General features: G+C 45.9%; 1 protein-coding gene across 2 annotated transcripts in view; it reads right to left on the reverse strand.

Annotated features, from left to right (window-relative positions):
- Positions 1-18: 18 nt before the first annotated feature.
- The window catches only part of Armh3 (armadillo-like helical domain containing 3), a 181,958-nt gene continuing 156,968 nt past the window's right edge, over positions 19-25,008 (reverse strand). Inside the window, 2 exon segments of one of the 2 annotated variants that reach the window (NM_001402549.1) lie at positions 19-1,625; positions 3,081-3,197. In NM_001402549.1, the coding sequence (NP_001389478.1) occupies positions 1,533-1,625; positions 3,081-3,197 (210 nt within the window). In that variant the 3' untranslated portion in view covers positions 19-1,532. 2 annotated transcript variants of the gene reach the window in all.

Consider the following 25,008-nt stretch of genomic DNA (forward strand, 5'->3'; position numbering starts at 1 on the left):
GAAAGACACTAAAGAGACTAAAGACACACAGATCAACTTTTAATAGCTTTGATTTGCCACCAGCTCCAGATCCAGCTGCTCTGGGGTTCATAACCATGGGGAACACTAAACACCTCAGGTCAAGTTACCCATCTGGTGACCAGTGAATAGAGATGACGCACCCCACAATGGCTTAAGGTTCTACATCTATGCATGTCAGTCTGCCGACAAATTCTCTAGAACTATTATACTTCTGCTCAATCAGAACTCTGGCTTCCAGGGAGGCAAGTATCCCAAAGAGACAGATGCTAAACAGACAGGAGCTCAGAAAGCCCCAGACCTACCCTCAGCCCCCCTCAGACCCTCACTTGCTGCTTGCCCTGGCCATCCTGGGGCTTCACAAAGCTTTAGACTGGAGGGACCTCCGAGCAGCAGCTATTTCAGGGGCATCTGTGGGACAGGGAGAACCCTACAGTGGTTCCACGGAGACTGTCCGATGATAGAATCCACAGGCCAGCTTCATGGAGGTTGGATGTGCTCGAGACCCAGCTACAGTATGGCTGGACAAGATGGAGGCTCGAGGCATGATGCTCACCTAGGCTGTCCGGATGAACAGCACTCTACCCCCAGCAGGTTCTCTCCCAGCACCAGACCACAGCAGGAACAGATTCCTCCCCAGAGGAAATTCTTAGGCAGGCTGAATGTAAACAACAGCAGGGTGAGGGGGTGGAACACGTGGAGGGGAGCTCATCTAGGCTCCCACTGGAGGGGTGGGTGGGGAGGGGGGAGCTGCTGGAAAGGGAACCAGCAAAGTAGGCACCTTGAGGGCTCCAGAAAACCTGTCAATGTTTATTTCACACAGACTCTTTTAAGACAGTTTAAAACACTAAAAAGGCAAGGCTAAAGTTGTGGGCCTATTGTGTTGACGAGTCAACGTGGGAAGGCAAGGAAAGGAACAGGTGCTCCTGGTGCCAAAACTAAAATCCAGAAAGGAGAGGTCGGACAGCAGAGCACCAGGCAGATCCAATCTCCAGTCTCTCAGAGGTGTCAACTTTGAATTTAGAAGACAGAAAAAGGCGCCAATCCCTGACCTACTCTGTGCCAGAACTGAGGTGCTAAGGACTGCGCAGACTGCAGTGGGGGCAGGGGCCTTGCTCAGCTCCAGGTCCAAAAAGAAACAGGATGTGGCATCAGCCAAGAACAGCCGTTTGCCTTCAGAGTGTTGGCATCAGCTGCGGACTGACCAACCAGCACCCGAATAATCAGAAGCCAGAACGTGGAATCTCAACTGGAATCATGAGGCAGTATCCAGGGAATGCAGCCTGGAAATCCCACACTTTAGGTTGCCTCTCCCATTACCCTCCCATTTCTCCCAAATAAGACCATCCTGGGCTTGCCCTTGCTGTCCAAGCTCACTGAAGTACGGCCTTCACCAAGAGCCTCGGGGTCTGTGCTTCTCTCCAACCTTGAAGGCAGTCCCCACTCCTTTTGCTCGCCCTCCAGCCCAGGAGCCTCATGGGTAAGGCAGTCAGTGGCTCTCAGGCAGTGCAGCCTCAGGAGATGGTGGAGAACTCCTTCAGGAGGGCTTCCTGGCTGAGTGTGTGGAAGGCGAGGTTCCTCCGGACGTTGGTACTAATGGACCGAACCTGGGAGAGGGTTGGGGAGGTGGAAGGGCAGAGAAAACAGTTACATTACAAACAGCAGAGGGCAGGCCTGAGGCACCAGGCCAAGATGAAGTGTTCACTTGCTGGCAGGAGAAGACTTGTGAAGAAAGGCTGGGAGAGCCAAACTCCCAGTTCTAGGAGGCTTATGGGAATTCAGCAGCCTCTGCAAGGAGGCTCGTCCATGGAAATACATATGTGTTTCTATGAGGAACAAACCAACAGCAGAGGGAAAAAATGTATCTGCTTAGTCCTGGAAACCCAGAGCTTTACTTTAGTTCTTGCTTTGCTCTAAGAGTCATCTGGCAGGAAGCAAAGGGAAAACAGCAGGGCAACACCAGGCAAATCCACCTCATTAAGGACCAGAACTTTGCTTCCCTGTGCCAGAAGTACAGCCAGAAGGAGTAAGGGAAGCGGGGCAGTGCCAAGGATCTGCAAGACAGCTCCCTCTGCAGAGGCTCATGCCTAAAAGCCCAGCACTTGGGAGACTGAGGCAGGATGACTACTCCAAGTCCCAAGCTAGCCTAGGCTATATATAGTGAGATACTGTCCTTGAGAGATAGGCAGGCGGGCAGGTGGGCAGACCCATTCTAATTCTTCTTTACAACCCTCTCCATAAGTTAAGTCATTCTCTTATTTGTTTCTGGCACCCAGTAAATCTCTACCCAGTAAATCTCCACATTGATGTAAAAATCACTATTCATCTCATTGAAAACACTGTGCCTACTTATTACACGATGGGTTTTTGTTCATAACTAACTCACCACAGAAAAATCCTGAGGCCTTTCACGTCAGGGTTGGAGTTGGACTGTGATGATCTGAAATCTAGTACCTCTGCCACAAACTTATGCATTATGTTAAAGCTCTGTTGATGAGAGCCTGGTGAATGCTTTAGAACCTCTCTGTCCTGTCCCATTCACTAGCAGGGTTTGTGTCAACCAGGAAGGAAGCGTACCTACAGGAAGGCAGAGCTTCCCCTGGGGCAGCTGAGTACAGAACAGGAAAGGGTCATTCAAAAGGGAGGCCAGCTTGGAGCCACACCTGGGAGACTGGGTGGGTGAGATATGGGAGTGGGCACAGACAGTGAGGAACGCAGAGCTATAGGGCAGTCTCTCAAGACAGGACCAGTCAGGGAGTGAGGAAGGAGCAACTACTCTGTTTAGTTGCTCTAAGGACAGCAAGGGGTGCTGCATCATGGCTGCCACTGGTGACCCATGCCAGACCCCCGCCCAGCCCTGCTGGAGCTGTGCAAGGTTGTCTCTGGCTGCAGACGAGGTGGATAATGCTGTCTCTCACTGCCTCATCCAAACTGCTTCGGTAGAAAGGCTGCATACCAAACTCCTCTAGTTTTATTAATCTTTAGCAAACTGCAGACATATCCAAGAGTACAGCAGATCTCAGTGTCTAAAGACACAGGCAGGGTTGGGGATGGGAGCTCACCAGCTCTTTGAAGAAGGCGGCCTCCTTGTGCTGCTCAGAGTAGCGCTCATACTGGTCCAGGCCATCTTGCAGCTTCAGTGTGAGTGTGTCGTAGTTGGCTCGCACTACCTCTAGTACCTGAGGGAAGTCAAGGGCCAAGGGCTCTCAGTCCTGGTAAGAATCTCTATGTAAAGCAAGGAGGAAGGATGGCAGGGGGTAGTTTCTCTGGTTTATGAGATTTTGTGTGTGTGTGTGTGTGTGTGTGTGTGTGTGTGTGTGTGTGTGAGAGAGAGAGAGACACACACACACACACACACACACACACACACACACACAGAGACATACCTCGGGGTAGGGGGACAGAGATAGACAGACACACACACAGACACACCAGAGAGAGAGAGAGAGAGAGAGAGAGAGAGAGAGAGAGAGAGAGAGAGAGAGAGAGAGAGATTTCTCTGTGTAGCCCTGGAACTCACTCTGCAGACCAGGCTGGCCTTGAAGCTTGGATTAAAGACGAGGACCCCCCCCCCCCCCCCGCTAAAGTCTCTCTCCTTCCCGAGATGGAGTCTCATATGTGGGGCTGACACTGAATTTTTTTATCCTTTAGCCCCTGCTAGGCCTTTCCTGACAGCTCATCCTGACCACAAAGACTGTGCACTCTGGTTATGGCCCCACTGTCCCTGACACCACCAGAGCACTCTTAGCCTCTGCAGGAGGCTCACTCTGGTCAGGTTTTCCCAGACACTGAGTTTGCCAATGTCTGACTGCTTCTCCTTTCTGGAAACCATGTTTCTTCAGCCCTGGAATGTTCCTGAGACCATCTGCCACTTGTTTTCATGTGCCGACCCATTATTCTTATCCATCTCCTGGAGCAAACTTTTGGGTATCCAAGCACTGAGTCACAGTGGACACTGACGGGGCACAGGATGTGCATCTCCTCAACAATGCTTCTCTAAGTTTTGTTTTAGAGACAGGGTCTCTCTATGTACTCTGGGCTGGCCTGGAACTCACTATATAGCTCAGTCTGGTCTGTAATTTTTATCTTCCTAACTCACCTCCTGATATCTGGGCTTATAAGTGTCTACTACCACACTTGACCTGACTATGGGGCGAGGAGTCAAAATTCAAATGACTTTAGGAACCCTGGTGTCTGAGGTTAAAAATAAAGGATCTGGAAGCCAAACTTGATGTGACTTCAAGACCCTGAATCAAACAAAGGCAAGGGTCGGGCAGGTGGGAGGAAAGGCACTTGTCAAGTCAGCGGAAGTGGACAGGGCAGAGGAGGAGCAAGGAGGAGGAGGACTCAGTCTGGTGACCTGCATGTAGGTATCTGATATGCAGGAAAACCATGTCGTTAAGGAAAACCCTGCTCGGGTTGGGGATTTAGCTCAGTGGTAGAGCGCTTGCTTAGGAAGCGCAAGGCCCTGGGTTCGGTCCCCAGCTCCGGAAAAAAAAAAAGAACCAAAAAAAAAAAAAAAAAAAAAAAAAAAAAAGGAAAACCCTGCTCATCAGGAAGTTAAGTGTGAGGGACCTGGCTCTGACAGAAGGCAAAGGGGGTCAGCCAGGGTCAGGACATGTCGTGGGACAGAGGCCAGGCTCCCCGGTGCAGAAGGGTATACCTCTGCATTGTTTCCTTTTCAGACCAAATTTGTGGTGGGCCAGGCTTTACTTGGGAACAAACGCTCCTGCCTGCCAAGTTCCTGAGGTAATAAAGGAAATGGTGAACACTGGGAGGAGAAGCTCTGCGTTTGGGTTTCAAGGGAAGATGCAATGAGGACCAAGGCCTATCCCCTTCTTCCCTCTAAACATCCAGATCTACCGGACTGTTTTGCCTACTGGGTCCCACAGTGTAGGCCACTTGCTCTGCTTCCAGCAATACTTCCAGTGACGGCGGGCACACAGGTAAACCAGGCCTCTCCAGCTGTGGGCAGCATTCATAGATAACTGGGATGGCTGCAGTCAAGGTCTTGGCTCAAGGCCAAAAAAGGGGCAAAATTCCTCCAACATGATGCCAGTCCCTAGAAACCAGGCAAAACAGAGTAATATATGCTTTCCTAAGACCTAAAATCTGGGCAGCCTCAGCGATGCTTATAATCTAACGGCTTGGCTTAAGTCTTCCCTGAGGAGAGTCAGGTACCAAGTGATAAAATTCACACCAAAGCCAGCTGCTGAAAATCAGATGCGGCTCAGGAAGATGGCTGTTCCTCCCAGTGTATCCCCAGAGACTCAGCCTAAGAGCTTTCTGGATTGCCTGGATATTCTCTCTTGCCAGGTCAGAGCAGAAGGTAAGGCTATGTATGCTTAGAGCAGGAGAGTGGCCTGTCAGTTCCTGTAGGCTCTGCTGTCTTCTTCTGTCCCCACTGCTCTTCACTTCTAATGACATGCTTGGCTTGGTTCTGGGTTGAGCACACTTAGTGATTCCCCACTGCTGTAGGAATATCACTTTTGGTGTATCGCTTTTTTAAATGTAGACCAGGCTGCCTTGATCTCAGAGATCCACTTGTCTTTGCCTCCCAAGTGCTGGGATGAAAGGCCTGTGCCACCACACTTGGACATTACTATATATCTTACTTGAGCCTCAGTACTGGCTTGGGTCATGGCAAAGGCAGTGCTTGGGCAGGCAGCAAACGTCCAAATGTCCAAACGTCTGTGTGCCTAAAGGCATTGAGCTTTCTCACAGCCCCTTCTGTACCTAACTTCTTGGCAGCTCCAGTAGCCCTTCGTAAGCTCTCTTTATCTGTGGCTTTGTAGTGCAAGCCTTAGACTTGCAGTCTCCTGACTCAAAAGACCTGAGTAGCTGGGATTAGAGACCTGTGTCACCAGGCTGAGCTCAGATACCCTCTCAAACTATTACCACCAAGTACAAATTACACACCTTTAATCCTAGCAGTGGGGAGGGAGAGGTAGATAGAAACCTATGAATCAGAGGCAAATGTGTCTAAATCGAGTTTCCAGGCCAGCTAGGGCTACAGAGTGGGACCCTGTCTCAAAGCACCACCACCACCACCACTACCACCACCACCACCACCACCACCACCACCACCACCACCACCACCCACCACCACCACAATACCACCAATACCATGAATGCCACATAAATAGCCTATTCTCTAAACACAGGCCCCACCTTTCTTCATATGCTGCTTGGTTTGTAGGCTTCCTAGATCCATACCTACAGTTTAGCCCACAGTAGCTTCAGAGTAGGAAAACTACCCACTAGCCATGCTTTCTAAGGAATCTTCACAAACCACTATGACCCCAGGTAGCCAGGAAACTGGATGTGGGAAGGCTCTGACAGAAACAGACTATTATCAACAGTCACTATAGCTCTCTTGCTTTGGGAACTGAGATACACTTGACATCTTATGTGTATGTGTGAGTGCATGTGTGCACAGGGGTAGGGGAGAATGCATGCTGGTGTGTGTGCGTGCATGTGCATGCACATGTATGTTCACACTTGGCCTTATTTCCTTGAGATGAGGTCTCTGACCTGGTGTTCTGTTAGAGGCTAGGACAGTAAACCTCTTGCCTCTGCCCCTCACAGCACTGTGTTACAGGAGCAAATATAACTATGTTTGGCTTTTTAAGTGGATATATACATTTTGAACTCTGCTACTCATGCTTGCAGAGTAAGCACTTTTACTCTGAGTCCTTTCCTCAACTGCAACAGTTGACGTCTTTGCACCTCAAGCCTTCTGTGAAATGTAACTTGAATTTTCCTTTCTAAAGCGACCTCCTAATAAAGTTTGAATATTATAATGTTACCACAGTCGATGGAAACACTGGCCTCCCAAATGGCTACACGGCTACTCTGACAGTTCCCGGGTCTCAAGAGCAGCTACCTTCACAGGCCAGGAAGTACCTGAGTCTCACGCTCTGCCGACTGAGCTAGCCAGGCGTTGGAAGCACCTAATTCAAATTCCCCAAAGGCACTACTGGCCCACATGATTCTTTACCACACAGGAACATTTGGGTTCCAGGGAGACAGACAAATGGCCTCAGTCTCGAAGACCTTATGCCCACTTTGGTTTAAAACCACGTCAAAAAAAGCCAAGAGAAAGCAACTGGGGCTGGAGACAATAGCAGGAGAAAACAGCAAAGTAATTAAGATCATGGACTTTAAAGTCACAGGTCTGAATTTTGGTTTCACATTAAGCACTGAATAACTATATACATTCACTGTGAGTTTCTGGTCTTTCAGCTTAGTTCTTCTAAGCTATACAGGGGTGTAACACTACCTGCCTCATCAAGCTGATGGGACATGACAGGAGATAGTGACTTTCCAGGACCTGGAACACAGTGAATGGCCAATAAGTAGATACTAATTATATAAAGAAAGCTTTCCGGGGATGAGGGTTTTGGATGTTCTTGCTGTCCCCAGATAACCCTAACTATAAGGCAGGAGAAAGGCCGAGCTAATCCTCATTCAGCTGACAGGTTCTCTGCTAAGGACACCAGACTCTCCTATGCAGTATAAATGCAGGACACCGAAGTCAGAAGAGTACCTAGGACCCCTGGCTGGAACATTACCCCTTGGTGGTGCAAGGGACGCAGGCATTAAGAAAGGACAACTGAGGAGATAGACCCAGAGAAGCCTGGCTTTCCACAGCACAGGTAAGCTGTTGGAGTGGTTTTGTTTTGTTGTTTCACGCTTTAGAGCAAGGCCTTTGACTCGCTCTGTAGACCGGATTGGCCTCAAACTCAACAGAGATCCACCTGCCTCTGCCTCTGCCTCCCTAGTACTGGGACTAAAAGCATGTGCTACCATGCCTAGTTGCTGCTGCTGCTTTTTTTTCTTCTTCTTCCTCCTCCTCCTCCTTCTCTCTTCTTTTTCACATGGAGGAGGTTTATTGGAATGGTGGAGACAGAGGGGTGGGTAAGAGACGGAGAAGAGAGAGAGAAAAGGGAAGAGAAAGAGAAGAGTAGAGACCGGCCATGAGCATGTGGAGAGAAGTGGGGAGGGGAATGGGGAGAGAGGGAGAAAGGGAGAAGAAGGTAAGAGCAAGAGAGCAAGAACAAGAGCCATGCCTGGCTTTTAAAGCAAGGTCTTTGAAACAAGAAATCACTCTAGTCTGACTGTCAGTCACAGTGAATAAGAATCACCAGGTGAGGGGTTGGGGATTTAGCTCAGTGGTAGAGCGCTTGCCTAGGAAGCGCAAGGCCCTGGGTTCAGTCCCCAGCTCCGAAAAAAAGAAAAAAGAAAAAAAAAAAAAAAAAAAAAAAAAAAAAAAAAAAAAAAAAAAAAAAGAATCACCAGGTTAGTTTCAAGTTACCTCCAAAGGCCGACCTCTGAGTTGATTCTGATAAGAGAAAGCAAATGACGATTTTTTTCCCCAGAATTCACATTTTATAGTTAAATTCAGGACAGATTATGGCTGATCACTGAAAAGATGTTCACCCTGGCTGCTGGGCCTCCCTGCTCATGGGTATTGAAAAAGTTTCAATCAAAAGTATTTGGAAGCCAGTACTTCAGTTAAGAGCAGAGGACGAAGGGCCAGAGAACTGGCTCAGGGGACAAAGGCACCTGCACTAAGCCCGATCGATGACCTCAATTCCATCTCCAGAACCTACTAAGTAGGAGAAAAGTGACCCCTGGAAGCTATCCTCTGATGTCTACAGGTGCTGTGGCAGGTGCATGCCAGTTTTCTTGTTTCCTGTTTTGTTTTTGAGACATCCCTGGCCTGGAATCACGCTGACCTTAAACTCACAGGATCTGCCCATTGGCTGGAATTAAAAGTGTACATTACCACACCCCATGCAGTTTTCTCACCGAGTGGGTAATGATATTTTCATCGAACTGCTAGTTCTGGTGACCACACAGGGTGGTGACTGTAAGGCACCGCCATGTCTGACGCGGCAGTCCTAGTAACTGCAGCTATGCCTACTGTTACTTTTCACCTGCTTGAACCTATTGTTCGCTATTTTAGGGCCTGAAGTTCACTTCCACTCCTAGCATAAACAAGTCCCTTCCTATCCTCCTGATCTCTGGGAGACACCTATATTTTACAGGTTTCCCAAAGAGATATTCGCTGGCAAGCCTTCTCCTGGGGTAATAAACATGGGATCACCACCATTAATTTCCTTACTCAGAATTGCCATATTAGTGAGCGCTTTGCTCTCTGAACAGAGTCAGTGTGACTTTGTGAATTTCTCACATTGCCAAACAGAGTCCCAAGAACAGTAAACACTTAACAAGCTTGTAGAATTAATTTAGTAACACAGGCTCAACTAAAAAGGTAAGGAATCTCTTGTTGGGGTCACATGGTAAGATCAGAATTAGCCCTGCTGATCTAACACTCAGCACTGTTCTTAGCACTTTGAGAGGCTTCTGAAACCTTCAAGCCAAGTTCTGCCTTCATGAAGCCAATAAGAAAACTGGGGATTCAAATACATGTGGAGCCAAGCAGGGTCAGGTATGAAACAATGAATGTGCCCTAGGTTGAGATGCCACTACACAATTCTGTGAGACAGGGTTTCAAGTAGCCTCAAAGTCCCCATGTGACTGAGGCTGTCTTTGCCTTCCCAGTGCTGCATGTTACCCTATGCCTGGCCATACACCCGTGAAAACAGGCAGGAGGAATGAAAGGCCTTAAGGTTTCTTCTCTTTAAAACAAAAGTTTACATTGTGTGTGTGTGTGTGTGTGTGTGTGTGTGTGTGTGTGTGTCCCCACTTGCCATGACATGTACAGTGTCCACCTATTATGGCATGTAGAAGTCTGAGGGTAATAATTTGTTTGAGGCCATTCTCTTCCACCATGTGAGTCCTATTGACGAGACTTGGGTCTTGAGCCTTAGTAACAAGTGTCTTTACCTCCGATCACTGAGTGTGAAGGTCTCTTCTAATCACCATCTCTCCTACTTTATGCTAGTGTGACAGTTAATTCAGAATGCCACATTCTAGGCTGACAGGACCCCTAGGACAGCAGCTTCAGAAAAAGCCACTTACTTGGGCAAGTTGGCCCTGCATTGACAGCTGCAGGTCCTGTCAGGAACACAGAGTGTGGGGGGACGGGAAGAAGGGGAACACAGGGTGTTGGTGGATGGAAAGAAGGGAAGTCCCTTTATTCCACACACACACAGACTAGACTTTAAGTTTCTCAGAGTTCAGACTCACCCCATTCTGAAAGGTCATAGTGAGGCATGTTCTAGTTAGTGATAGTTTTTACAGCATAAATGCAACTCAATGTGCAGTGTACTCATTAGATAACCATGCCAGCGAGCTAAGCAGACACACACGGTGATCTCAGAGCAGCCAGGTTCAAATACTTGCTGAGCTATTTTTAGCACTTGTTTACATAGAACAACGAAAAGATTTGCACCTCAAAGGACAAGAACAAACAAGGAGATTCATGAGTTCCAGGTCTAACCAGTACCCAGAGGAAACTAATCATTCCTTCAGACACGGAGCTGCCATCTCCCCCTCCCCTTCCCTGAAGAACAGTGTGTGAGTGTGGAGGTGTTTATGGAGGTCAGAAGACGATGTGGGTCCCTTAGAGCTGAAGATTCAGGCAGTCATGCATCACTGCTTGTGATGGAACTGGGACTTGAATGCCAGTCCTCTGCAAGAGCAGAGGGCACTCTCAGTCAGGGAGCTCTCCAGCTCAGTCATAAACAGTTTTTAAAGATGGGTTTCTCTGTGTAGCACTGGTTGTCCTAGAACTTGCTCTGTAGACCAGGCTAGCCTCAAACTCACAGAGATTCTCCTGCCTCTGCTTCCCAAGTGCTGGGACTGAAGGTGTGTGCCACCGTGTTCAGCTCCCCATCTTTACAGTTTTTCTTTCCTTTCTTAAAAAATTATTTTATTATTTTGTGTGTGTAAGTGTTTGGACTGAACTGATGTGACATGTGTGTGCAGTACCTTTGGAGACCAGAAAAGGGCACTGATTCTCCTAGGACTAGAGTTACTGAGAGTTGTGAGCCATCATGTGGGTGCTGGGAATTGAACCTTGTCCTCTGTAAAAGCAATCAGTGCTTTTAACCAGAGCCATTTCTCCCCACCCCCACGCCCTATTTTTTTTTAAATACACGTGTGTGTGTGTGTGTGTGTGTGTGTGTGTGTGTGTACGCGTACGCGTACGCGTGCGCGCGCGCGCGCGCACCTGTCTGTGTGGGTGGGTGGGTATGGACGTGCCATGGGCTAAGTGTATGTATCTGTAATGGACTTCCCATGCCATCTTCTGGTGTGTCTGGAGACAGCGACAGTGTACTGACATACATAAAATAAAAAAATAAATCTTTAAAAAATAAAAAGAAAACCCAAGAACAAACATATCAGTAGCAGGCAGGTTCTTCCTTTTCTTTTTTAAACGAAACTTATTTTATTTTATTTTTTTATTTATTTTATTTATATGAGTTCACCACAGCTGTCTTCAGACACACCAGAAGAGGGCATCAGATCCCTTTACAGATGGTTGTGAGTCACCATGCAGTGGCTGGGAATTGAACTCAGGACCTCTGGAAGAGCAGTCAATGCTCTTAACCGCTGAGCCATCTCTCCAGCCCCAGCAGGTAGGTTCTTAACGGGAACATTACCATATGAAGGCTACTCCCAAGTCTACCTATCTGAAGATGAAGATTGAAATGGATCATAGTACTCTACAAATAATTCACCTGCCTTCTTGAATAAAGTCTACCACTGCTTAAGGAAGCCAGCAGGACTGGTGAGATACCGCTAAGGGTAAAGGCTCGCCACCACACCTGTCAACCTGAGTTTGATCCCTGAGATTTACATGTTGAAGGAGGAGAATCAACTTCCTCAGGTTGTTCCAACCGTCACACACAGGCTCACCAAATAAACACATGTGAGAAGAAAAACAGCAGGCACTGAGTCAAATCCTCCAAGAAGGAATCACTCACCATGAGACATAACAGCCCTGCATATGTGTACAGACAGTAACAGCTTCAAAGCTCTGAATGAGGCACACCGACACTGAGGGACGAGAACGAGGGATCTGCAGTTACAGCTGCAGGCTCCATCACTGCCCTTAGTAGCTGATGGGACAAGCAGACAAGCCCCAGCGTCAACCGTCAGACTACCAACCTACTTGACCTAAGGGTATTCATAGGAAAACTCTACTCCACTACAGCAGAGCACATTCTTCACAAGAGCACAGAACATCAACAAGACAGACCATGTGCCACACCATAAGCCAAACCTCAGTGCATTAAAGGAACTGGAATCACACCAAACACATTTTTTGACCACCAGGAAATTAAATAATGAGTTAATAACACATATATCTAGAAAATCCCCAAATAATCAAATAAAATGACACATTTTAAAATGTCATAAAAGAAATGAGAAAATATTTTCAGCTGAATAAAAATGAAAACAGAGGGCTGGAGAGATGGCTCAGCGGTTAAGAGCACCGACTGCTCTTCCAGAGGTCCTGAGTTCAAATCCCAGCAACCACATGGTGGCTCACAACCATCTGTAATGAGATCTGATGCCCTCTTCTGGTGTATCTGGAGACAGCTACAGTGTACTTATAGATAATAAATCTTTAAAAAAATGAAAACAGAATTTATGGGATGTTAACCACAAGGAGAACTTAGGCCACTCGATTTCTGTGTTAGAAAACAGACAAGCAGAGGTGGCACAGGTCTTGAATACCACGACTCTGTGAGTTTGAGGCCAGCCTGGCCTGGGCTATCGAGTAAGTTCCAGGACAGTGAGGGTACACGGAGAGTCTCTGTCTTAAACCAACAAAAAAGAAAAAAAGAAAATAAAACATGATCTAAACCAATCACCTGTTTTTGACTTAAGTTAGAGAAAGAAAAGCAACTTAAACCAAGGTGAAGAGGAGGAAGTAAGATAACCTTATAACCAATCAAGACAAAACAACAAAAAAGTCTGATGAGACTAAAGGCAGATTGATTGAAATGATTAAGGAAATTGATAAACTTCTAGCCAGACTGGTAAGGAACAAAAGAAAAAAGGTATACCTATATCATTAATCCCATAGGCATATCAAAGCAAAAAGAAAATGGCAACCAACTCCCAGTAAGTTCTGTAACCTAGATGGACAACTTTCTTAAATAAGCCTGCTGTGTGTCACATGATTATCCACAGAGGATCAACACCATCCTCCCTACATGGGAGTCCCAGGCCATCTGGGGCACATGAGACCCTGGCTGAGAAATTAATAAAACTGCTACAAGCATAAAGTAAAACACCCTGGGCTGTGGAGATGGCTCAGCGGGAAAAAGTGCTTTCCTCTGTGCCTGACGTCTCAGTCCCACCCCCAGGAGCGGTAGGGTGGAAAGGAGAACTAACTCAGGCCAGTTTTCATAATATCACATTTCAAACCCCATGGCTGAGGTGCCTCTTAACTTATTAAAGTGGACCTGACCTCCAGGTTCTCCAGCATCCCCTCAGTTCCTGTTTCAGGATATGACTGGCATAGCCACCCTCTACACTCACTCTTCCCCTCCAGCTCTCCAACCCAGGGCCTGGGCTGCCCCTCCCAGAGGTTCCTTCCTAGATAATCCAGCCATTTTGGTTACCTGCCCTTTTGTACTTTTGGCATTCTGGATGCTGCACCTGGTTCCCGTCTCTAACCTCTCCCTTTCCTCTCTCGATCTCTTCAGTGGCTCAGGGTCAGGACCACTCTGGGCTTTCCCAGATGTGCCTGATTCTGGCTGTGCTTTTACTAAACTATGGACTAGAAGTTTTGGACAGAGCAGTGAGAAAAGAGAAAGAGACTAAATGCATACAACTTTTAAAGACAGGAGTGAAAAAGCATGTAAAACTGTATTATTTATTCATGCCCAGCATGACTGAGAGCCAACAATTCTAAAGACTTTAAAAAAGAGAACAAATGACAGGCACAGTGACTTAATCCTGTGGTCCCCACAATTGAGAGGCCGAAGCAGGAGGACAAGTATCAAGTTCAGGGTCAGCATGAGTCCTTTAAAATCAACAAACTAAACAAAGAATTTCCTCTTTGTGGGTCCATCATAACTACACACAAAATGTAGAAACAGCCAGGACATGGTAGTAAACACCTGATGTCCTAGCACTCAGAAGACTGGAGCAAGAAGATGGGGGGGACACAGAATCAGAACCCTGTTCTGAAATTAGACACACACCATATGTAAATTCCTCCTCCAGGGAAGGACAGATAGTTCAGTTAAAAGCATGAACATGCCAGGCAGTGGTGGTGCACACCTTTAATCCAGCTCTTGAGAGGCAGAGCAGGTGATCTCTCTGAGTTTGAGGGCAGCCTGACCTACAGAGTGAGTTCCAGGACAGCCAGGGCAACATAACACAATGAGACTGGGTCTCAACCAAAAAAGGGAAGTTGAAAATACAACTATATAACATAATGTAAGATTATCTTGGGAGAAACAGAAATAGGTGAAAATAAGATAGGAAATAGGTGAAAACCAGTCCACTAAAAAGTACAAAACACTGATTAAAAAAAAAAAAAAAAACAACTTAAAAGGTGGCTGGAGAGATGGCTCAGTGGTTAAGAGCACTGACTGCTCTTTCAGAGGTCCTGAGTTCAATTCCCAGCTACCACATAGTGGCTCACAATCATCTGTAAATGAGATCTGGGGCTCTCTTCCGGTGTGTCTGAAGACAGCTGCAGTGTACTTGTTCTTTAAAAAAGAAATCTTAAAAGATCTCAAGAGATGCGCTCATAGACTTGAAGACAGTATCATCACCATTAAATGCTGAGTGCTGAACATTAAGCCTAAGTCCGTGGGTGCTAAGCACATGCTCTACCATTGAGCTACATCTCAAAAACATACTAAGGTATCAGTTCTTTCTAAAAGTTTCTAGTAAAGTAAAAGGTTTCTAGAGTTATTACAATTCTGATCAAAATCCCAGAAGCCTTATTTTCTTTAACAAAAAAGGTCATTTTTTGCTTTATATGTGAATTCAAAGGATTCAGAATATTAAAATCAATTTTTAAAAAGAATGAGTATAGAAGACTTCCATTATTCCATTTCCGTTGTATGCGGTAGTCATACAACGATGAAGACAGCGTGGCTGTGGTGTGGAAGAGGTGGGTAAGAGCACTTGCTCTTTCGGAGAGTGTGATTCTCAGCATCCAGTTGTCATCTCAAAGCTATGTGTAATTCCAACTTCAGAGGTTTTTCTGACCTCCTTCCATGGGTACTGCACATGTGTGGTGCACTTATACACACATACATGCATGCAAGCAAAATGCTCCCATGTTCAAAAACAAGTACACCGTTAAAAAAAGACATTGTGGCCAGGTATTACACATATAAACCCACAGAACAGACCTGACTTCTGAATGGACCTGCGCATGCCTGGTCAACAGGCTCTATACTAAACCAAGGCATTTAAATTAATTGTCTATAATTTACTTGTTTATCATTTGGTTTTCAAACTGGCTTCAAACGTACTCTAGAGTCCAAGTTGGGCCTGATGTCCTGGACTTCCTGCCTCTACCTTCTGACTGCTGGGGTTACCAGCGTGGAGTACCACACCGGGTTTACTTAATGCTGGGGATCAACCCCATGGCTCTGAGTAGGCTAGGCAGGCGTTCTACTGACTGAACTAGATCTATAGTCTTCAAGGTATTTAAGTGGGGGAAAGGTCAGTTCTTAGAAGAGACAGTAATGGAAGACCTGAGTATCACAGGGAAATGGATATTTACTTTTACTACACATTAAACAAACACTCCTTGAAATAAATCACAGATCTAAATGTAGGAGCCTGAATTATCTGGATTATAAAACTTTTACATGAGGGCTGGTAAGATGGCTGAGAGGGCCACTTGTCACCAAGTGTGAAGGCCTGACTTCAACTCCTGGGGCCCATAGAGTGGGAAGGCAGAACTGACTCCTGCAAGTTTTTCTCTGACCTTCATACACAAGCATCCCTTCCCACCTACAACAAACAAACGAATGTAATTTTTTTTGAGACAAGGTTTCTCTGTGTAGCCCTGTCCTGGAAGTCACTCTGGAGAAGGCTGGCTTCAGGGATGTGCCTGCCTTTGCCTCCTTGGGGCTGAGGTATGGATGGCCCTACACTTAAAGTGACTGACAACCCTGTGTGGATACATCAGTGGCCTTGAACCAAGGGAACTTACAGTCACAGGAGCAGGAGGTTCAAACTCTGAACCTTCCCATGCTGGCAGAATGGGAAAAGAGCCCACAGAGTGGTGAGTACTAGCCACAAGTGGTGCCTCAGTGTGGGGCTGGAAAGTTAAGGATAAAAATAGGAAATCTGAATTAAAATGCTGCAGGGGATGAATTTTTTTTTTCAAGAGGCCAGCAAAAAGTTTATTGTTGCTGCTATCACTGCTTTGCTCCCAGAGGGGATTTTCTATTTTTTTTTCCTTTTCTTCTTTGTATATTTTGTTTCAAAAAAGTTTGAAAGACTAACTGAGCAGTTGGAAAAATTGTGAGTGGAAACCGAGGAGCCTGAGAAACAAAAATTGGCTGAAGTGGGAAACAAAAGGGGTCACTTTATTCTCTTTTCTGAACGGTTGCAGAGTTGGCTGCACACCTGGAGAGGTTGTAGATGGAGAGGGAAGCCCTTGGGAGGTGGGAGCACTGGAAAAGAGAGAACAAAAAGGCTCAGTCCCATGAGCAAGCAACAAAGTGGGTGCCTCACCCAGGAAGACAGAGGGCAGAGACTGCACTGGAGGGTGGTGGATCAGAGAAAAGCTGGAAAAGCAGGAGGACAATCTAATGAAACAGCCTTTGGAGAGAAAGGGTTAATCTCAAACCACCACCAGGGTAGTGGGAGGCCGGGAGGCCTGGGGTTATGACACCATCAGCCCTCCCAGTAGTCATACAGCATGTACCTGCTAATGATGTGGGACAAGGTTAGGAGGAGATAGAATTCGTCCTGTGGAAATGACAGATCTAAGGCATTTTAAAGAGGTTATGATTTCATATGAGATGCACTCCTCTTGTCTGAAACCAAGTCTAAATAACTGAGCTACTCAAAATAGAATTATTCCCCAAGACTGGAAGGGATTGGTAACAGTTGCATCAGAGGCAGGTCCACAGTTGCAATGGTGGATGGAAGAATAAGGAACAGTGAAACAGTGAGAGAGATGAATACAGCAAAGACCAGTTGCTGGGTGAAGAGCCGTGCTCTAGTGCTCTAACACAGAACAGATTCAATCTGAGGATGATACTAAGGAACAATGCTGCACTGTAGCTTTAAGAGTTTGGAAAAAAGTCCACCTCATTTACAAAGATTAGACAAGGCTCTGGAGAAGCCTTCACTGATTTGTAACGATGATTAATCTCAGCTGTGAACAAAGTCATATCAGACCCTGATGCAAGACAGGTGTTGATAGAGACCTTAGTGTATGAAAATACAAATACCAAATGTAAAAGGCTACTGGGCCATGAAAAGTATGAACAATGCCTACAGATGAATTGTGCCACTGATGTTGGTCCCAATGTACACCATGCTAATATAATAGGCCAAGGTAAGGCTTGAGGTCTCTGATACCAAAATGCCTGGTGCTTCAATTGAGGGAAACATGGTCGTTTGCAAAGAGACTGTGACCAAACCGTTAAGTGCAAGAAGCAGCACTGGACTGGAAAAGTGAACAAGCTGGCTTTAGGCTCCATGGCTTTCCTAAATCTCACACAGAAAGAAGGCCTAGGCTTCCCAGGGTGTGTATGTGACATGGAAAAGGTCGAACTGGGTTCAGGAATGCAGATCCAAAAGATTCAAGGTAACTTCTTACTCTCAGGAAACGGCCTTGGGGGCCTGGCTCCGGGCTCAAAGCAAAATTACTATCCATCTCAGTCAAGGAGTATCATGCTACAAGGGAGAAAAATAAAAATCCCAGACATAGAATCAGTAGTGCTGTGTTAACTTTAAATTTTCTGACTGTTAATGAGAAAGGAACAACTGCATCAAGAGACATTGGGTTACAGAAAAAAAACGTGGAAATAAATCAGCCTCTACATACATACATACATACATACATACATACATACATACATACATACATATATATATATATATATATATATATATATATATATATATATATATATATACTGTAAGGATGTGTTAGCTGAATGAAAGCCAATGTGAGTTTTTGTGTTGGGGACACAGATTTGCTTTTATAGCCACAGGAAATGAGAAGCTGTGGACACATCAAAACAGACACAGAACAGAACTGAGCATCAGAGGTCTCCTGAAGACCTAGCCCACTCTCCTGAAAAGTGCTTAGTTCATTGAAAATATCTGTTTGTAATTTACCACTACACACAGCATGACTAATGGCCTAGCATGGAGGGAATGTATTGATAATTCTGGGATTTTGCTTTCTTAAAAAAAAAAAACAAAACAGAAATATTTTAAGAATATGTTTTATTTTAACTCCAGGTGTGGGAATATCAGGCTGTTTTCGACTGTCTGCGACAGCTAACTATGATTTACTCTGTGCTCTAACAGAGGTGTGGTTTCGCCGGCTGCAGATAATTTCTGTGATTATGCGCTGTTTGGAAATCTGGGAACTTTTCAGAGGGTATAAATGAGGGCCCTAAGGTGGATGATGGTTGCTCAGGGAGATTAGTTGGGGTTTGCTACTAGCCATGATCAAAGAAACAAGGAGAAAGACATTAGATACAAGGATCTGTCTGTCTGCCTGCCTGCCTGCCTGCCTGTCTGTCTGTCTGTCTCTCCTCTATCCTTTCTCTCCTATTTAGTGAGAGGGGGGTGAAACCAGGGGATGGGGAGAGATAAAGGGTAGGATAAAGAAGAACCCACAAAGTGGCAAAGACCAGCTACACTGGGATTAAAGGCATTCATCACCACTGCCTGCCTAAACAAATGTAATTTAAGAAAATTATAGAGGAAAATAAAAGTTGAAAACTTTTGTGCCTGGGAATAGGTAAAGATTTATTCAGGATGTCCTTGAACTTGTTATGTAACAAACAGTGACCTTGAACTCCTGATCCTCTTGCCTCTGCCTCACTGGTATAACAGGAATGAAGGAGGGGTGTCTTAAGCTGGGCATGGTGGCACATGTCTGTACGCACAGCACTCAGGAAGAGGATGCAGAGGGATCACAACCAGTTTAAAGCTGGTGTCTGTCTACCTGTTGAGTTCTCATCTCCAAAGATAAATATCCAAAGCCAGCCGTGCTGCGCACTGTGCTTCTTGGGCAGATGCAGTTTTGGAGTGTGTGTGGCTCCTAGATTGGTACAGCAAGTACTTCTGTACTGTTTGCACAGAAGAGCTGGGGAGAGTCAGTCTAGGCAGGCACATAGTTCCTGTCTTGTACCAAAGATGCTCTGAAGCAGGGAATTCTCAGACCACAGCAGTTCTTGAGAGTTTCCTTTAGAGATAAGAACTTGTTCTTTTTCAGAGTACCTTAGCTCAAAATGGCTGCAAAGGAAAGAAAGGAAGAGATACGAAAACACACACACACACACACACACACACACACACACACACACACACGCAAAGAATGTAACCCACAAAACAAAACAAACACACAAACATACACACACACACACAAAAAAACCACCCAAAGCCAAGAGCCAAACAGCACAAAACCAGACTGTTGCTGAGTATCTGTCCTTCCTCTGGGTACTTTAAGTGACTTTCTACCGAGACACCTTGCTTTTCTCCTAGGGCACTACCATTTCATATGACTTGCTGGGAAACAGGGCTTCTAAGGGTGGAGGCCAACCTCTTGGCTTTCTGAGAAGCGGTCTGTTTGAAAGGGAACAGCTTCTGCTACGGCCGCCTGCATACAATATGCACAAGTTTGCTGTTTGCTTTCCTTCCTCCCTCTCTGTTTTCGTCTCCTGTACTTCAGGAACAAACTCAATTTTAAAACCAATTTAAGCTGCCCAGGTCTCACAGTGGTCTATGCCTTTCAAGGCTGCTACCAAAGGGCTTTCTAGTGCCTTGAGACTTATTGATTTGACAGGCTGTACCTGCCCTTCAGCAAGGTGGACCAGATAATGAACCTCACAGTGGGTGATTAGTAAGAGGCTGCCACTTGGGTAAAGGATTGGTGACAGTGACTTTCCTTAATTTCCCTGGGCAGTCACCCCACCTCCCTTTATTTGGCTGAAACCACAGACAGCCCTGTGAAGCTTTTCTTTGCACTAATTACATGTCCAACACATTCAGACCCATACACTGTATAAGCAAGGCACCTAATCATGTCTACAGGTGCCAAGGTAACAGGAATGGAGGAGACACAAGACTTCCATCAGGCCTTCTTTACATGCTGCCCCAATGTGTCTGAACTCCCTACCTGAGGTCTCTTTCCTTGGAAACAGGAAGTTTCCTGTTCAACTCTGAAGAAACTGTCATCTGCTGCCGGTGGTGCACAGCAGTTTCCAATCCTAGCACTTGGGAGGTGGAAGCAGGAGGATTAGGCAGGATTTCAAGGCCAGCCTTGGTGATAAGTTTTGAGGCCAGCCTTTCTGACCCTAACTCACTAGTCTCTGCCTCCGTGTCAGGGCCTCGCTTACTTCCCACCCCTAACAGATTATCATTTGTGATCTATGCTCAGTGTCCCCTTTTAGCTGAGTGGGTTCTTTTTCAGATTGCAATTATCACATGGTCACAACTGTTATGAAAAATTGAAATACTGTTATGGTTCCCAAAAACTATTTCAAGCTGGAGGGCTGGCTCGGCATTTAAGAGCACTTGGTCGCTCTTGCAGAGGACCTAGGTTTACTCCCCAGCACCCGAATGGTGGGTCAAAAACCATTTGTAACTCCAGTTCCAAGGATCTCTCATCCTCTTCTGGATTCCATAGTCAACACGAATATACCTGGTGCTCAGGCAAAACGCTCATACACACAAAGAAAGAATGACAAAACCGAGATACAGCTTTGCATAAGGGTACTTCTAGCCTCTGCTACTATCACAGGGGCAAGCCAGGCTCTCCACACATCTCCCGGAGTTCTCAAGACCTTCCTAGAAGAGATGGCAGTGGAGATCTCTTCCCAAAATCTTCCCAAAATCAAATGAAGGAAGTGGTTGTGAAGAGAGAAGTGTCCCTGAGCATCCCGACTACACCCAGAGCACTGGAGGGAGACCCTCCCTCCTGCAAGTGAAGGAAGCAGGACTACTCGGCTGCAACTCTGAGGATAACAAGGTCCTCAGTGCCTACTGCCATCCTCTAGCACTTCCTTCCTCACACTGACAAAGTGGCTTCATAGCTGCCACACTGAGAAAGAGCAGACATTCATGTGGTGGCCATTTCCAAGTTCTCCTGCAGTGACAGCAGCAGACACAAAGAACAAATGCTGCACCAAGGCATGGCCTCCACCACACAGTTGTTCCCTGGCTGTGCAACAACTAAACTGGAATAAACAGACTCACTACGGCAGTTAAGGGGCTGGATAGACTTAGCTTGTAGACTGCTTGGCCAGCATGTAAACCCTGGGTGGGACTCCAAGTACCATGTAAAGGAGGCATGGTAGGTAGCACATGCCATGTAGTTAGAGCACTCAGCAAAGCAGGGCAGAAAGATTGGACGTTCAAGGTCATCCTTAGTACAAAGTGAATTCCCACAGGGGTAATTAAACTTTAATGTGAAAAAAGTGGAAATATATAAAAAAAATCTACTGTGTAAATAAAAATGTTTCTAAAAGGTCACCATGACACCCCTTTATTTGGAGGAAAGTCTTCCTAGGATACCTGTTTGGAATAAAGGGGCGCATTCCATTTATGAAGTTGTCACACCACATTAGGACCCTGTATGTGGATATATCCGTAAGCAACCCCTCTAGCATGGACTGGTACTTTGCATCCTCAGCTAAATGCCTTCTAAGACTTCTGGCTACCTCCCAGGAACAGGCCCATCACTGCCACTCTCCTGCTTCTTGCTCCTTCATAACCCCAGCTTACCTATTCCTTCAACCTATCTGACAGACTCAAATTGTCATACACGCCTCAGCCTGACAAAACAGAGAGGCTTAGATTCTGGAGAAAGTCCAGCCTAGCTACATTTGTAGCCCTGAACAAATCAGTTCTTTGTAGTGTTTTCACCTATAAAATAATAATTATGTTTATCCCCAAAACCTGACATAAGATTAAAGTAAATAACCCATACAAAAGTGCTCCCTCAATAATTACAAAGTGTCCTCGTCCTTGTGTGTTTTTGCATCTGTATTAAATCCAAGACACTTTCTCTCCTACACAGGCCACTGATGGTATAGTCAACTCACTGGTCCAACTAAGACAATCACCCACAGTTGGCTTTCTTCTGGGGGCTTCTTATGCCTATGGTATGTAAGCAGCACGCAGGAGCCACCCTTCCCTCTGACTTTGTGTCTTTCTTGTTTAAGGGAATGAATTCAGTGAACTAACAGCTCCATTGAGGTGTTTTTCCACCCAACGAGTCAACTGAAATGCCAGAACACAAATAAAGACAGCAAGGCAGGCAGGGTGGGACAGCAGCTAGAGTTGGGGTCACATGTCTCACTCAGCCAGAGTTCTCACAGCAACAGTCACTCATGGCTACAGAGAGGCGGTCCACTGCTATAAGCCATTGTAGAAAAGCACGCTGTCAAGTACAGGAAACGAATCACGGCTACTGTGGGAGTCTTAAACCTTAAATCTTGAGCATGTATCTTTCTGCCAAGGCTGCCTTGTTCTAAGAGGAGAAAACAGCACGGGGCACTGGGAGCCTGCTGTTCAGAGTCTAAAATCACCATGTTTAAAATGCAAACGTGGCCTGGGACATTATTTAGTTTACTTTAGTTGTGGGAGAGACAAAGTCTCTATGTAACACTGCCCATTCTGGAACCCTGTAGGTAGACCAGGCTGGCTTCTGCCTCTGCCTCCCAGTGCTGAGATTAAAGGTGTACTCAACCATGCCTGGCTGGGGAGAATTTTTATAGAGGTGGCTCCCATGAGGAAAGTGAGCCATAAGAACTTCCTCCTTAGAAAATCCTGATAGGAACAATAGGCTTCACCTTGTACCCATGGTGGGAGCTTCACACCAAAACACACAAATCAGCCCTCTCTACTGCTCACATCCACAGAGGCTGCTACACACTCACGCAGTACACCAAGGGGGGAGAACGCTGAAGATGAAAGAAAATGAGGCTTGGTTCTCCTCAGAGGCCTGTAAGTTCTTAGGGCTTTCTACCAAGTTCTCTCACACAAAGTATTCTACTCGGGCTCCTAGAGACACGGTGCCACACAAAAGTGGGGCTCCCCTCTTATTACAGTTCAGTTTTCACTGGAAATAAACCAGGCTGGGCCTGATGGCTCAAACTTCTAATTCTAGCACCCAGAAGGCTAAGGCACTAGTTAGAGACCAGCCTGGGCTACATGGGGAGTTCCAGATTTGTTCTAAACAGAACAGAACAGAACAAAAAATCCAAACAACGAGAAACTGAAAAAAAAAAAAAAAGGCTAGGTATCATTTGGATTTCTAAATATCTAGCAGTCATTTGTAGTTTTTTTTTTTTTTTTTTTTCCGGAGCTGGGGACCGAACCCAGGGCCTTGCGCTCGCTAGGCAAGTGCTCTACCGCTGAGCTAAATCCCCAACCCCGTCATTTGTAGTTTTTAAGATTTATTTTTACTGTATGTCTACCTGTGAGTATCTTCAAGTATATAAGTGTATCATGCACATGTTGGTGTCTGTGGAAACCAGAACAGGGTACTGGATACCCAAAGGTGACGTTACAGGTGGCTGTGAGCTGCCCAACGTGGGTTCTGAGAACCGAGTACTGATCTGCAGCAGCGGCCAGTGCTCTTATGATAAGCTGTCTCTCCTCCCTTCAGCAGTCATTTGTAATGGCTCTTAGGAGCAGGAGAAGTCAAATGTATTTAGAAACTTTACTAAAGTAATACTTACAGCTTTCCACACTACTCTGCTTGTAATAATACTTTAAAAAAATGTCTTGAGGGCTGTCAAGATGGTTCAGCCAATATAAACATCTGCTGCCTAGGCTGGCCACCGGAATCCTCAAAGCCTACATGGTAGAAGGAAGGACAAACTCTGAGCACGAGAGCACACACACACACACACACACACGCGCTCGCGCTCTCTCGCAGGCAGACACACACACGCGCGCGTGCACACACACACTATGCACTATGTAGTATGTGCATCCATACATGTAAAACTGCATAGAGGCCTCCTTTGGATCCAAAATCCAAAGCTCTAGGGAGAGTAGACAGGAATCCAAACCTCGGCAAAGATTTGCTAACACAGCTGTCTCACACCTACAATCCCAGAGTTTGGGAAGCTGGAGACAGAGACTTTTACAAACTCAAGGTCATTTTCAGTTATAAGGAAGTTAGTTTTGGGCTAACCTAGTCTATATGAAACCTTTCTTAAAAAACAAGGTAGGGATGTGGTGAACAGATGTATATGCACTAAAACACACTAAAAAAAAAGTAAATAAATCTAAAATGACAAACTGATTTTGATTATGTCATAATATTAAAAACAGTAACAATTCCTATCATAGAAAACTAGGGGATCTGACTGTATCAGCCTAGGGCCATAACACTGTGGGTCCCAGCAGAATATCTTTCTCCCAATTGTCCTTTCTTTGGAGGGTGTGCTGGGAAATTAAACCAGAGTCTTCGGTATGCTGGGCAGAGACCCACAGGGTTGAGCTATATCCCAAACCTTAAGGTTGTCTCAGAAAATCTATAACTTTGTATGCAGAGGAATTTTTAGCAAGCTCCAGGCCACTGGGGTGAAAGTAAAGCTTCAAGATAGGTTCTCTACCCTTAGAAACAGAAAGTAGGATGGTGGTTGCCAAGGCAGCAGGCGGAGAGGAACAGGGAGTTGTTCAGAGGACAGAGCTTTAGTTCTGCAGGATGGAAATGGCTTAGAGATCTGTGGCACAACAGTGTACGTGGTGTTAAGTGTACTGTTTCATGCCCTGAGAAATGGTTAGTATGGCAAATATTCTTAACTGCGATTTAAAAAAAAGGCTTTTCCATCAGGCCTCACCATATGCCTGGCATCGTTAGACCCTTAATAAGTG

This window comes from Rattus norvegicus, chromosome 1, assembly GCF_021556685.1.
Source record: "Rattus norvegicus strain SHRSP/BbbUtx chromosome 1, alternate assembly SHRSP_T2T, whole genome shotgun sequence".
NCBI lineage: Eukaryota > Metazoa > Chordata > Mammalia > Rodentia > Muridae > Rattus > Rattus norvegicus.